The 13362-nt window shown below is 45.5% G+C and overlaps 4 protein-coding genes across 4 annotated transcripts; all 4 read right to left on the bottom strand. All coding sequences in view use genetic code 12, as the record gives it.

Moving 5' to 3' along the window:
• Positions 1-713: 713 nt before the first annotated feature.
• On the bottom strand, positions 714-2624 carry NOG1 (putative GTPase; the record flags this gene model as incomplete). The annotated part of the gene is made up of 1 exon (XM_002618519.2): positions 714-2624. One exon carries the CDS (start codon positions 2622-2624, stop codon positions 714-716), a length of 1911 nt encoding a protein of 636 aa, XP_002618565.2.
• A 1423-nt stretch (positions 2625-4047) lies between these two features.
• On the bottom strand, positions 4048-5157 carry MNN9 (mannosyltransferase complex subunit; the record flags this gene model as incomplete). Its single annotated transcript, XM_002618520.2, has 1 exon — positions 4048-5157. The coding sequence occupies one exon, from the start codon at positions 5155-5157 to the stop codon at positions 4048-4050; it is 1110 nt and encodes a 369-aa protein (XP_002618566.2).
• A 754-nt stretch (positions 5158-5911) lies between these two features.
• Positions 5912-7303, bottom strand: CAM1 (translation elongation factor EF1B gamma; the record flags this gene model as incomplete). The annotated part of the gene is made up of 2 exons (XM_002618521.2): positions 5912-6939; positions 7096-7303. The coding sequence occupies 2 exons, from the start codon at positions 7301-7303 to the stop codon at positions 5912-5914; spliced, it is 1236 nt and encodes a 411-aa protein (XP_002618567.2).
• Positions 7304-11057: 3754 nt separating this feature from the next.
• AHR1 (Zn(II)2Cys6 transcription factor AHR1) lies at positions 11058-12752 on the bottom strand (the record flags this gene model as incomplete). The annotated part of the gene is made up of 1 exon (XM_002618522.2): positions 11058-12752. One exon carries the CDS (start codon positions 12750-12752, stop codon positions 11058-11060), a length of 1695 nt encoding a protein of 564 aa, XP_002618568.1.
• Between the last annotated feature and the right edge of the window lie 610 nt (positions 12753-13362).

Below are 13362 nucleotides of genomic sequence, written 5' to 3'. Positions count from 1 at the left end.
GTTGTATTGTGGATCAGGCGCACCATTTTTGACTATGGATGGTCCACATTTGACTTTCAACATTTGCTGTCCACACTTGACTGTCCACATTTGACTTTTGAAGGTCACATTAGACTTTTGGATGGTAAACTTATTAGACTTTTTTAGACTTTCTTGGCCTACAATTCCTACTAGTAGCTCAAAAAAGTGCTTTGTTTTCTTCTCAGATCTAGTTCATTTCTTGACCAACAATGGCTGAAAATCGAAGCTTTCCAACAAACGTTTGTAAATCTGGAGATTCAAAAATCTCTGCCACCGGTTTGTCGTTCACATAACACTGGCGTTTCACACTACTTTCTAACCATTAATCTCAACCGCTATCGATTTCGTGTACGTCCGTTTAGTTTCTTGGACATCTTCAGTTAAGCATGAAAAATATGAGAGATGATTTGGGATCAGTAGGTCAGATTTGCCTTCAAATGAGGATTCACTATATCAGCTATCGAAAACCAGAGTATATAGTTGGATATTTCCATCATGGTCAATTCGAGCCATTCTTAAGTAGAAGACATGTTATCACCCACACTTTAAGTGACATGTGCCCGTTTTCAAGTAGCGTCTAGATACAAGTAGCAGACCAATGCTAGCACTTGAAAATACATTTCGTCACTCCAGTAAACACTCCATCTCAGTATCTACATCGCAGTCTGTATTGCCTTGATTCATATTATACACTAACGGCGGTCGGCCGAAAAGCCTCTCTTACCAGAGTACAAGTGCTTTGGCATCGACGCACTAACATGACGATCCGCCTCACCTTGGCGGGCCATTCTGTTTCTCTCTCTTCTGTGCAACTTGGCCACTCTCTCAGCCTGGGACCGCACAGCTCCATCGGCCACACCGTCGTTGAAACGATCGCTCTGGCCCACTGGCGCCTTGATTTTCTGCACCTTCTTGCCCAAGCCTTGGTTCTTACGCAAAATGTCCACGCCGCTCAATGTGCTGGAAGCCTTCTTGGTGCGGGATTTCAATGCGCTTGTGTCGTGGCCCAAGGAAGACATGTGGTCTTCCATCTGGCTGAATGTCTTCTTGATGTGTTCACGTGGCATCATCGACTTGTTCTTCAACGATTTACGGTTACGAGCATCTTGCACCATAACCTTGTGCTTATTACGAATCCACTCGGCTTTTTCCCGAACTTCTTCTGCATCCTCGTCTTGCACATCAGAGTCGGAGTCGTAGAAACCTTCGGCTTCCAAACGTTCTTCCTCTTCTTCCAAAGCCTGCAACTTGGCCGAAATGTCGGCGTCCAAAAAGTCGTAGACGTTTTTGCCGTCCAACACTTCTGGCATGACATCGTTTTTCCACTCGTCATCTTCCAACATGTAGAACTCTTTGAGATTGATATTAAACACACCGGCTCCGCCGTTTTCGCCCTCAATGTCACGGGCCAAAACTCTTCTGTTTGGATCTTCTGGGTCGTACTTGGCCAATGATTTGGCTCCTTCAGGAATGAAAGCAGGTCTCTCTGTTTCGTCACGTTGCTGTGGTCTGGAAACATGAATTTTGTTCAACACATTGGTGACACGGGCCGAGCCCTTCAATTTCTGCTCAATACGGGCAGTCAACAACTTCTCACACGCCTGGTTACGCACTTGCATGACGTTCTCCTCCTCGTAACAGGAAGTATGCATGACATCAACGCCGGCCGTGTCAGAAATGGTTTTCAAAAGGGCCTGTTTGTCCTCGTCCAAGTCCTCGACCTTGATGATATCACTCTTGTTCATGACAACCATGACAGACTTGTTGGCAAACAATGGTTTGATGGAATGGAACAACTTGACCTGAGCCTCGATGGAAAAGCCACACTGCTCGGACAAATCCATGAAGTACAACACACACGAGCGCAAATGGGCAATGGCGTAGATGGACTGCATTTCAATGTTGTTCATTTCCTCGGTTGGTCTGTCCAAGATTCCCGGGGTGTCGATTGCCTGGAAACGCAAGTACTTGTAGTCAAAATGACCCACGTACAAGGATTTGGTGGTGAAAGCGTAAGGCTGGACCTCGACGTCGGCCTTGGTAATGCAGCGCAAGAAGGACGATTTTCCCACGTTAGGGTAGCCGCAGATAAGCAACGTTCTTGTGTTGGGGTCGATGGAAGGCAAACGGCCCAAGTGCTGTCTCACCTGCTCCAAGTAGACCAAGGGGTCCTTCAATTTCTTTGTGATGGTGGCCATTCTACCCAAAGCGGCTCTTTTCAACTGCTTACACTGGTACAACGACTGGCCGAACTTCAACAAACGCACGTAGTCTCTGGCCACTTGCTCGATCAAAGTTTTCGCCTTGGACACAGCAGCCAAAGACACTTTGTAGTGGTTTTTCTCATACAACGTGTCCATCAAGTCTCTGTGGAACGGATGCACGTCGTTGATGTTGGGGAACCCCGCCAACATGTCTGTGAACTTCTCAGCAAAACCTTCAGCGGTAAACTTGACTTTTCTCATGTAAAACGCCCGGATACGGGTGATTTTGAACCCGGGTCTGATGACCGTAGGGGTTTTTCTCTGGGTTCTATTGAGCACGATATCCAACATATCGTTGGCCGTGGGCACGGTGGGAATGTCTTTCCACGTAAGTTGCATTGGAGAAGAAAAGTGCTAAGGAAATGAAAATGAGATGCGATGAGAAAAAGCCATTTCAATTTTTTCGCACTCCCCGCGAAAAAGAAAGCAGATGAGATGAGATAGAGATGGGAAGAATAGGAGGAAGGGGAACAGGCAAGTGTAGACGAAAAGGAGAAAAGAATTAAAAAAATTTTTAGATGAATGGTACTGATGCAAAAATCGATGTTGCTTTTAAAGTCGTCTCTAATTTCTCCCGTTACAACCTCTAATGATAAGGCCAGTTTGATCTTTAGTTATATTCCGCGCATCGCCCACATAGGCAGGCAATGCAATACAAGAAGTCATAGGCCAGAAGTCTGCCAGCCTAAGCTTTTCTTGTTGTTGGCTTAACTAAATATACAGACTAGCAAATTATCTCTGTCACATTTGAATCGCAGAATACCCTTTGGGTCCGGTTACTTAGTTAGTCTTGTGTAACCAAGTAATCATATTCGTCCTTCCTGGATTGATTGACTCCTTGATAAATCATGGTATGTATCGGCTTAGAGCGATGATTATAGTAACTGTGTACTACAGAAGGAAGTTGGAAACGCATATGTGAATTAATACTGTTAGTTGCCAGGTACTTGTAAGAATTCGCACAGAAGGTTCAGATTGGCTTAATTCATACTTACTTCTGCACTTGCCACAATCTTACGAAAACAACAACATAACCAACTTAATCCCTTGGTAAAGAGCGTTCTAGTTCCTGAAATATAGCTCTGTCATAGATGATTCCCATTGTCGCTTTTTGATTTTTCTGTTTATAAACCGCAGATATCTTTAAGTTGATAGCCGCATTATTCTGCCTGGATTGTTTGACCATCGCTTTATTTTACGTTTTTGTTGGAAGAGAAAAATCCAAATGATGTCGCCTCAGTTCTATTAATTACAACAAATCCTTCCAGTATCACTCAATTCGTTTAATTCGGAATATTCACATCAGGTTGGACCAGGAGTTTAACTTTAGCAGTAACCCACTCATCATGAACGAATTTTCATTCCATACATTGGCCCAAGAAAATGCATGTTCTATACCCGTTCATATTTTCTAATTGCAAAGAACTAGGAAAGAGAACTACGTAGACAATCAGGCACTAGCAGGAAATACCGACCATTGGAGAGACGAGTTACCAGATAATTCCTTAAAGTTTTTTAGAAAGTCAAAATCACAAAATAGGACCGAGACTTTTAATAAATGTTAAGATTGTGGCATAAGACAATCAGTGCTAGGCACCTTCTTGATCGAGCCACATGAATGTCTATTTAGAACATGAAAACTACTATTCAATCCCATCAGTTTGTACATTGAAGGTTGTGTTCAGTACGCTGCAACATCTTTTCCTAGGCATCTTGAAATTTGTTTACTTTCCGCCATCATACATACGAATAATCTATACACCTACTCGTTGTAATGGAACACCAAGTAGTTGGGCAAACCGAAAACTTCATAGCCTAATCTTTTCGCCATCTTAGCAAAACCTTCAGTTTCAATCAAGTGGTAGAAGGGGAATGAAGGGAACATGGCTCCGTCACGGTGCACGTCGGCATTGACCAAAACGGCTCCTCCTCCAACACCATCCAAAGCCATTTCTGCATTGACGGCGCCTTTTTCGTCGTAGAATTTCGCCATCAATGGTCTGTACGTGGCAATCTCGCTGTAGCCCTCAACAATAATCTCGTCGTCTTTCATTCCGGCGGCCAACGCCAAGCCTTCTTCCGACTCGATCCAGTTGTTGAAGTCGTAGCCTCGGATCTGTGGTTTTCCGTTCTCTACAAACCTTTGGAACACATTGGCAGAAAGGACGGGTTTTTTGTGTGCTATCATGTCCTGAAGAAGTGTTGGCGGAGTTTCGACGATATCAGCGTCCAACCAGAGCACCCAAGACGTGGAAGGGGAAATGGTGGAAAACAAAAGCGAGTTACGGGCCAAAGCCATCATAGAGCGTCTTTCCTTCTGGACTTTCAACGCATGGCGGTCCTTTTCCGACTGCAGCTCCAACGACGGCGTGTCCTGTCTCAAAAGCGTCACCTTTTTGAACTTTCCCTTGGATGTTTGTGTCTGCTTGAGAGCCTTTTCCAACAGCTTCAATGCTTCGTCGCCCTCGGGCGTTCTGGGGAAAATAAAGCCCAACAGAATAAGGTTGTGGTCGTACGTCAACTTGTTCAAGTTGTCCCAGTACTCGGGCAAAAACTTGCTCATGGGAGTCAAAATCAAAACTTCACCATCGTGGCCCTTAGCCTTGGCATTGGCCTCCAACATGTTCAAGTCGTAGTGGCTGATGTGGTTTTTTGGCAAGCTGCGCAAAATAGGCGAGTCCTTGTTGCCATTGCCAAACCAGCCCGTTCCCTTTTTCTTGTACGAGTATTTGGGCTTGGTGGAAGAATGTAACGCCTTGGAGTCCAGGCCAGAGAAAAAAAAGTAGTACACCACCAACACGAGCGAAACGCACGCCACCAAGTTGAGCGGTTTCCTTCGTATGGTTCGGATCACTTGCTGTCTCGAGAGCATCGTCTGGGATAAAAAAAAAGCAAAAAGCTCTTTTGATTTGGTGGACGTTTTCGCGATACAGGTACTCTCAGCAGGAACGGATCTTGATTAGAACAGTGATGGCCAGACAAATGTTCTGGGGGCCAGAATTATCTGGTTTTCAAGAAAATGGCGTAGCTTGTACTGTTTGTATAGACTGCCAGGGTTTTGTTGGTATTTTTTATTTTAGCCTAATTAAGGTGATGTGTCGCTAGTCTTTTCTGTAGTGCGAAGATGGTGCATTCTCATATACTACTGTTAAATAAGATTTAGATTGAGCAAGCTACAGAAAGAATTGCTTGACAAATGATGTTTTCCACTTTGATCTCTGTTTAAGGCGAGTTCGTGTACTAGAAATGAACTGGGAGGAATCGATTTTCTGAATGCATTGTAAAGAACTTCGGACGAACTGGTAGAAAAACATATTGATATTCGCATCTGCTTGAAGACAGCGTGGAAGCAATACTCTTTCAAAAGTTTCAACAACTCTAGTCTGTATGAAAAACAAAACGAATACAGAAAGCTAGATTGCTCGCGTAACTTCATCCGCTGGAATAAACACTACTCCAAAACACTTCTCCAAAACACTCCAAAACTTGTTTTAGGGTTGAACCTGTCTATTGTCTTTATTTAGAAGGTCCTGTGCTCCGATTAAGAACCTGCTTCCTCGGTGCAGAAATACACTAGCCTACCCTATGTAGCTACTGATTCAGCAAGAAAATTGTTAACAATACACTTACTTGAAAACCTTACCGTCGGCAATCTCTCTCTTCTCGCCGTTAACCTCAACAGGCTCGTCCCAGGCCAACATGTTGTTGATGAACTTCTGGGTCTCCTCGTTGGAACCGTCCAACTTGGTGTAAGAGTAAGACTCCCAGTCTGGAGCAACGTCAAAGGCTGGGGCGTAGTCTTGGCCTCTAACCAAGAAGAAACCGGTGATACCGTTGTTGTTGTTTTCACCGTAGACAACCAAGGTACCGAACATGTACTTGGTGGAAGCAGACAATCTGTTGAAGAAACCACCAACCAAGTTGTTGGACATGAAGGTCAAAGTCAACTCGTCGTTGTACTTGTAGTCAACCTTCCACAAGGACCATTCCTCTGGGTTGTACATGTTCTTCCAGAACCAAGGAATGGCGGTCTCTCTAGTCTCCTCGTTGGAGTAGACTCTCTTCCACTCGTCAAGAGGCTGCTTTGGCTTGCCCAACAACTCCAATGGGTGCTTTGGCTTAGGGGCCTCGGCTGGAGCAGCTTCGGCAGCTGGAGCCTTCTCCTTCTTAGGAGCAGCCTCCTTCTTGGCAGCTGGAGCCTTTTCCTTCTTCTCCTTCTTTGGAGGAGTGTACTCGTAAGGCTTCTCGGCCAACACAATGTCGCCCAAGACGTTCTTCAAGAATGGCTGAGCAGTGACGGTCTTGAACCATCTGGTGATGGCTGGGTGGGCCTTTCTCCATTCGGTGCCGTAGAACTTCTCAAAGCTTCTGACGTACAAGCAGGCAGCAAAGTAGTCGGCAAGAGTCAATCTTTCGCCAACCAAGAAGGTGTAGTTGGTCAACTTGGCCTCCACAACAGCGTCGAGCTTGGCAGCGTAGGCCAAAGCGTCGTCAACCTGCTTCTTGTTGTATGGAGCAGCACCGCTCATTGGCTTGAAAGCATTGGCAAAAGTTGGCAAGATTTCAGAGTTGGCAATGGAGCACCATCTGATGATCTCGGCGTACTCGGTGGCGTTCTTGCCCAACAACTTCTTGTCGTCGGTGAGGCTCAACACTGGATGTTAGTACAAATTCTCAACTCAATTGGGCTGTGGCGCTTTGGTATTGTTCAGATTGAAGATCCTCGACATAGTTTGTTAAGACAGGGATAACTGTATAAAAAAAAAGGTTTCTCATCATTTTGCCGGAGCCGTGCTGGGTTAATACGTACAGTAAAGGGTGATGGCCAAAACCTCGGTCAACTTAAGGCCCTTTGGTCCAACAAAAGCTGGAACCTTGCCAGTAGGGAAGTACTTGTCAAAAGTGGCCTTGTCGCTGGCTGGGTCGACGATCTTGACGTCCAAGTTGAAGTGCTTGATGAGAGCCTTGGGGAAAATCGCTCTGATTCTTTCGTTAGCGTAAAGAGTACCTTGGGACATGGTGGTGGGGAGTAAAAAGAGGTGGGAAAAATTTTCGGACAAGTAGGTGTGGATTGTGAGGTCACGTGGCACCAGCGTCGGGTAACCGAAACGTGCAAAAGATGAGACTGGACAAGGGAACTAGAGAGGCAGGAAAGAAGTAAAAACGAAGCAGTGGAACAAATAAAGAATAACGATTTAGAGAATAACGAAATAGAAAACGAGAATACGAGTAACAAAAATACGAATAACAAGACAAAAAAGCTATGTACGAACAGCGTAAGGATACTTAAACAATTGGTAGACTCTTAGACGCTGGACAGAACCAAAAGGACAGACGAATTGGTGACCACAGTTGGAAGTCATTATGTGGAAGTCAATAATCTTCAGTTTATCCGGTTGTGTTGAAGTAACTGTGATGGATAAAGAAGACCAGAATGTAGAAATTCCACTCATCGTATTGAGCCCAGGATAAAGCTCAGCAAAAAGTTCTGGCCATTGAATCGACTTTAGGTTGAGGTGCTGTCTGTGTCAGCATAACTGTTCCCTCAACATAGCTGTTCAATTCCCAAGCCAAGACGAACAAAACTGCCTTCGAACTTTGGTATTAGATGTTTTTTGCCAATAGTCCCAGCGTGAAAGTCGATGTTCCGGCAATTGTAGGGCCTAGGACAGTTTATTGAATGCTAGACTCTTTGGTTTTGTGCCGAATGCACTTACTAAGCGAAAACGGGCTCATCAACATGGCTTGATTGGAGTCTAGAACGAAAAAGCTGACAAAATGCATAACCTGGAGAAGTCGATCTTGCATTACAGTTTTGTAAACTCACGCCACGGATATGAGCTCGCAATGAAATAGGCTGATCATTTGAAGACACCATTCATATCATGCATTGGTCAGATGCATTATTACCGCAATCATGAATACGTTGAAGCCATTAAGCGGACTTTCCGTTTATGTTGCCAATAGCTACACCAAAACCAAAACAAACCACAATTTCTGTTTTCAAACAAGGGAAGTATACGCTAGTATTATGCACGGTTAAGGCTTATGAAGGTGAATAAGCTCAAGCAAAAATCATTTCATACACAGTAAGTGGGATGGCTATGGGTCTTGAGGTCGGTTTTAATTAAATGTGTTTCATTCGTGAAGACCAAAAGAGCTAGAACCAAAAACCATTCACCATTTGCCGTGGACCAGATATCTTAGGGGAATAACTTTCTATATCAAAATAAATCGTAAAGAAAAACCTCGAGTATCTCACGGTCTTGCTTTCTTTGAGTCAGTCCAAGCAAGACATAGCTTTTGACAAGTCGAAAGACAAATTGAAATTCATTAACAATATTTCTTATAGCTGTGAAGATTTCTGTAATCTTCTTTTAGTGTTAGAGGAAATAGGTCATGGAAAAACTCGTGCATAACTCATGCATAACTGATAGCAAAACTGGGGGCGGCGAAATATCACCGAGGGAAGATTGCTACTGGAATCAAACTAAAAGAAGATTTAAGACTATAGTTGCATGAGTGGAATGATGTTTTCTCCCATTGGTTGGAAAACATGAAGCTGACTTGTTTTAAAAACATAAATTCTATAAATGGCAAAAATAGTTATGCAGATTTAAGAATTGACACAGTCAATTTTTACTAAAAGACTCTTGTTGGATAAATTTAGTCAAGGTGTTTACGAGAAACCAGTCGTATGCGTTTTTTTAGGACTGGTACACGTTGATGCTTACAACATATGCAATGGGCCATGTTTTGGGAATATGTAGCCATCTAGAATGTGGCTAATGAATGAGTAGGGTCGTGTTCTAGAAATGCTTCTGGAAATTAGGGGTCTTTTTCGTACATCCGGCTCAATTCGGGCCATGCATTATTCGAATACTTTTCATGCATTGGCGATGAGGATACGAACTTGCAGAACTTGCAGATGAAGGTTGACTGGAGTTTTCATGTGTGTACCATCCCTTTTTGAAAGTTCGCTGAAGAGACTTTGAGGCCAACGTTATACATTTTTCCATTGGATCGCTACATATGCTGGACATTCCATATTGACTGAGTTTCCTCCGCTTAAAATTCAGTCCATTTTCTTTCAAGTTGTCTGAAGATTTATCTAGTTTCTTATGCTCTTCAGTAAACGGATGATGAATGTGGGCCCAATTGGGCTCGATTTAAATGTTCAGGTCAAGGTGTTGGGTTCTAGAATCAGATAAACTGTCTAACATTGTATATGTGGCACAGAAGCTTTTGCCATGTGTCAAATATTTTAATTCGACGCATGTCACTGGCCATTTTTCGTCTTAGCCATTGTGTGAGCCCAAGAATACTCCTATTCTACATTCTACCCTTTTCTACATGAAACTCATATTACAACGAACACAACGAAAGATACGGTCCAATGCATTTTTCTGATCAAAATGAATATAGCTATGCAGCCACATGTTTTTTTGTCATGTTCTAATCACCGAAAACTCGATCTTCCATTTACTTTAGTTGGACTTCTGCTGTCTATCTTACAAGTGTCCTGGCCTAGTCCTGATATTTGCGGCCCCTCCTCAGAATAAAGAAGAAATGCAACAAGTGACAGATCCATGTCCTAAAAAGTCGCCAGTTTCACCAACTACTTTCATGTGTGGTGTGGAATAACTCTTCTAAATCCTTTGATTAATACTTTCGACCACTAAGGAGTTCTGGGCACAGCGTTTACATCGTCGACCATTATGTATTGTCCTTGTTGAATTTATTCCGTAGAATATTAATACTCTATTGATTTGGCTGAAGAGTCTTGTAGCTAAAACACTAGACTTTAACAAAACCAATTCTTAGTGTTACGAATTCATTCTTCAGGCTCCATCAAGCCAATGGCTTGAACAGATGTATGTTAAATAAGATTGTTGCAGCATAAACACTTTGATGGTATACCCTTTCGAATCACATCGAATATGCTAGGTGCACTAGCTATGAAGGTCGATGAAAAATTGTTAATCGCCTAGGTCAGAATAATACGGATCTGATACGGCTCAGACGAGATAATCAGGAATAAAGACTTGATCAATTGAGAGAAAAAAAGTATCTATTTACATATGAATGGCCTTGGAAGGGCACAAAAACCGCACAAAAAAGTGTAGATAGGTCCCTATCTCTGGCATGTTTTTAGTGTCTTTCACGAGAAATCCTTTAAACCGAGAATGGGGGTCACAAGCCATGCATAGTACATATGCAGTAATAAGCGGGCATGCGCCAAGTGCGACGCAAGTGTGCATACTTCGTTCGAGGGCGTGTCAAGAATGTGGAAAGTGCATGTACAGTCTCTACGGTTTTTACTCAACCCAAGCAGCCAAACCAATGGAGCCATAATTCTGCAATTGAGCGGGAAAACCAATAGAGACCACTCTTTTTTTGGGAAGGGCTTTTCAAAGCTCAAAAAAAGACTAAGATTGGGCATTTCGAAACTCTATGGCACCTCTCGTAATGAAAAGGTCAACACTCATGAAAATGACAGGTTTAGAATACACAGAAATTGATTGTTTAAACGTACACAAACTTCTGTTCCGGAGCCCATGGTAGGAACTGGTTCAGCTGTTTGGCCTGAATACTTTTATGTCGTCAAAGTCAGATTAGTCTGTATGTGCAGAGACTGTACACCTTCATTGCAATAGGAGAAGGGTACGTGAGTTATTTCCTGTTGTCCGACTGCACTACAGCCGCTCTATTTCGTAAACATTACAAGCTTTTGTCTTGTCTCTTTTGGAAGAAGAAAAATTAAAGTCCTGGTCAAAGATCGTAGTCGAGATTCCATCCGAAATGGGCCTGCCATTTGGCCTTGGCGTCGGGCGACATGGCTGATGAATTGATTTTGTCAAAGATCTCATGCAATATTATGTTGGAGCTGTGCCTGCTGAGATCAGAGCCTGGCGACAACTTTTCCACTTGTTTGCTGAGGATATGGATAGCAATGCATTGTTCGCTCGGAATGAGCGTCGAGCCGGCGAAATGTTCCTCCTCGCGATGCAGTGGCGAGAAGTGCTCGTTCACGTTCATGATGTAGCCCTCAAGACTAAGCTCAAGCCGTGCTAAGCTCCACACCACACGTCGGAGCTTACTGGAGTCGGAAACATGATCCGGGCTTTCGCACGGCAAGTCGAAGTCCCGAAAGTCGTCGTTCAAGTGTGCAATCTCGAACGGGGTCGGGGTGAAAAAATACCCGAGGCTAGGGAAATGCTGCGGCTCAAGCGATATTCGCATTTTGAGCGGGTCGAGAGACGAGTCGAAAGCCGGGAAACTGTAATCGGGGGCGCTGGCACGGATGTGCTTTTTCATGAAGAGCCGGAGCACCACCATCGCCTGGAACGACGCAATCGTGAGCAACATGCTAGGAAGTCTTTTCATGGTGGATGGCGGAATGCGGCAATATAGCGCCGCCACTTTATGCAATAGGAGGCCCTGGTTGGCGAGCACCATCTGGAACTGAGTGGTGAACTTGAAGGAGGGCTTTGTAGCTCGAAGAAGCACGCTGAGCGTGACAAGCACTATGCTGAGCAAAAGACGTTCGAACGCGGCGAACGACGCCGGCGAGACCTCGGTCACCTCGAACGGATACCAGTGCTCAAGCTGCTGACGGGCATTGTGCAAGATGCGGCGGTCGGATGTGTGTTCTTTGCACCCAAGCAAGCAGTCGAGAAGAAAACCGGGGTTCTGGTCTGTGGCCCTCTGGACGGCGCGGATGCAGTAGTGGGGCACGACGCTTTTCCAGAGGGACAAGTCGTTGAAGAGGTCGAGGAGCCAGCAGTAGTTTTGTGTCTGTAGCACAGAAACCACCGCGTCGGCGTCGATGGTGTCTGAGGCCAACGCCGAGTCGGAGAAAAACGTGGGCGGGAGCGGGTTCTGGTCGGCCTGCAGATCGTGCGGGAGCGACAGCGGGAGCACCAGCGGCGGGTTCATCAAGAAGTTTTTGATGTCGTAGTTTTCCAAAATCACATTGTCGCTCAAGCTGAGAAACATGCTTTGGGCGCCCCAATCGTGGGTGAGCAGCGCGCCCACGTTGGCGGGCGAGAAGCTGGGCGTGCGCGCGACCGACGGCGCGGGCGGGCGCGGGGCGCCCAATTCCTGGCGCAAGTACTGCTCGGCGTCGGCCAAGTCGCGCGGCTCGTGGAGGCCCAAGTACGGGCGGTAGCGCGAGTCGCCGTTTTCATAGAGCGCCAGCACCGCAATGGACTGGTCCAAGATGCGGAACGGCGGCGTGAGCGGGAACGGCGGCGCTCCTGAATCCTCTTGCGGGTCGTAAAGTGTGTAAGAAGTGAAGTTGAGACGAACGCCCCGGTAGCATTTTCTTTTCCCATTGATGCAGTTTTGGCACACGGGCATTTGCTCGTCGCATTTCATGTGGCGGTCGCGGCAGGTGAAGCAGCCCGATCGCGTACGGGACTTCTTGGTGCGAGGCGGAGCGCTGGGCGCCTTTCGTTTGTGCATGGGAAAGGAGATGGGGCAGGTTGGTGGAACGGAGGAACGGAAAGTGTCAAGATGGACTATGGATGACATCGGGTGTGATGTCAGGATAAGAGCACGGCGCAAGAGTAGGGAAGATGTGGATGGGGAGGAAACAAGCTTCCGCTTGATGATCGGAGATTTCAGCACGAGCGGACGAGGATCTGAAACAATGGACGAGACTGTGATGTGGAAGGAAATAATCAGTGATGGTCCGAGAGTGCGAAGCAAATGCAATCGACAATGGGTGAATTGGGCAACGCTGAAGGTGGGAGAATGCGGGGACCACAAAAGAGACAAAAGAGACAAAAGCAGGTGGTGAAATAGTCGCGACACAAGCGGTCGCTTTGGCCAGGGCAGATCAATGTCGTAATCCGCTTGGTATATTCAGGACAAGGTGGAAGATGGGCAAACTAAAAGCTGCCTGCGTTGACAACCACGACGTGCGTACAGGATGTAGCATGCGCGGCGCGTATTATGCACCGCATTAGGATTGCGCGTGGTCGCGCGCTGCGTATCCAAATTTTTTGTTCAAACATCTGGCACCCCCCGAATCAGGATCGCCTGTCTATGGCGCACCACGTCTACTACTGAA

This window comes from Clavispora lusitaniae, assembly GCF_014636115.1.
Source record: "Clavispora lusitaniae strain FDAARGOS_655 chromosome Unknown tig00000038_pilon, whole genome shotgun sequence".
NCBI classification, from domain to species: Eukaryota; Fungi; Ascomycota; class Pichiomycetes; order Serinales; family Metschnikowiaceae; genus Clavispora; species Clavispora lusitaniae.
The sequence above is the reverse complement of the archived record's forward strand: the minus strand, read 5'-3'. Positions and strand labels throughout refer to the sequence as shown.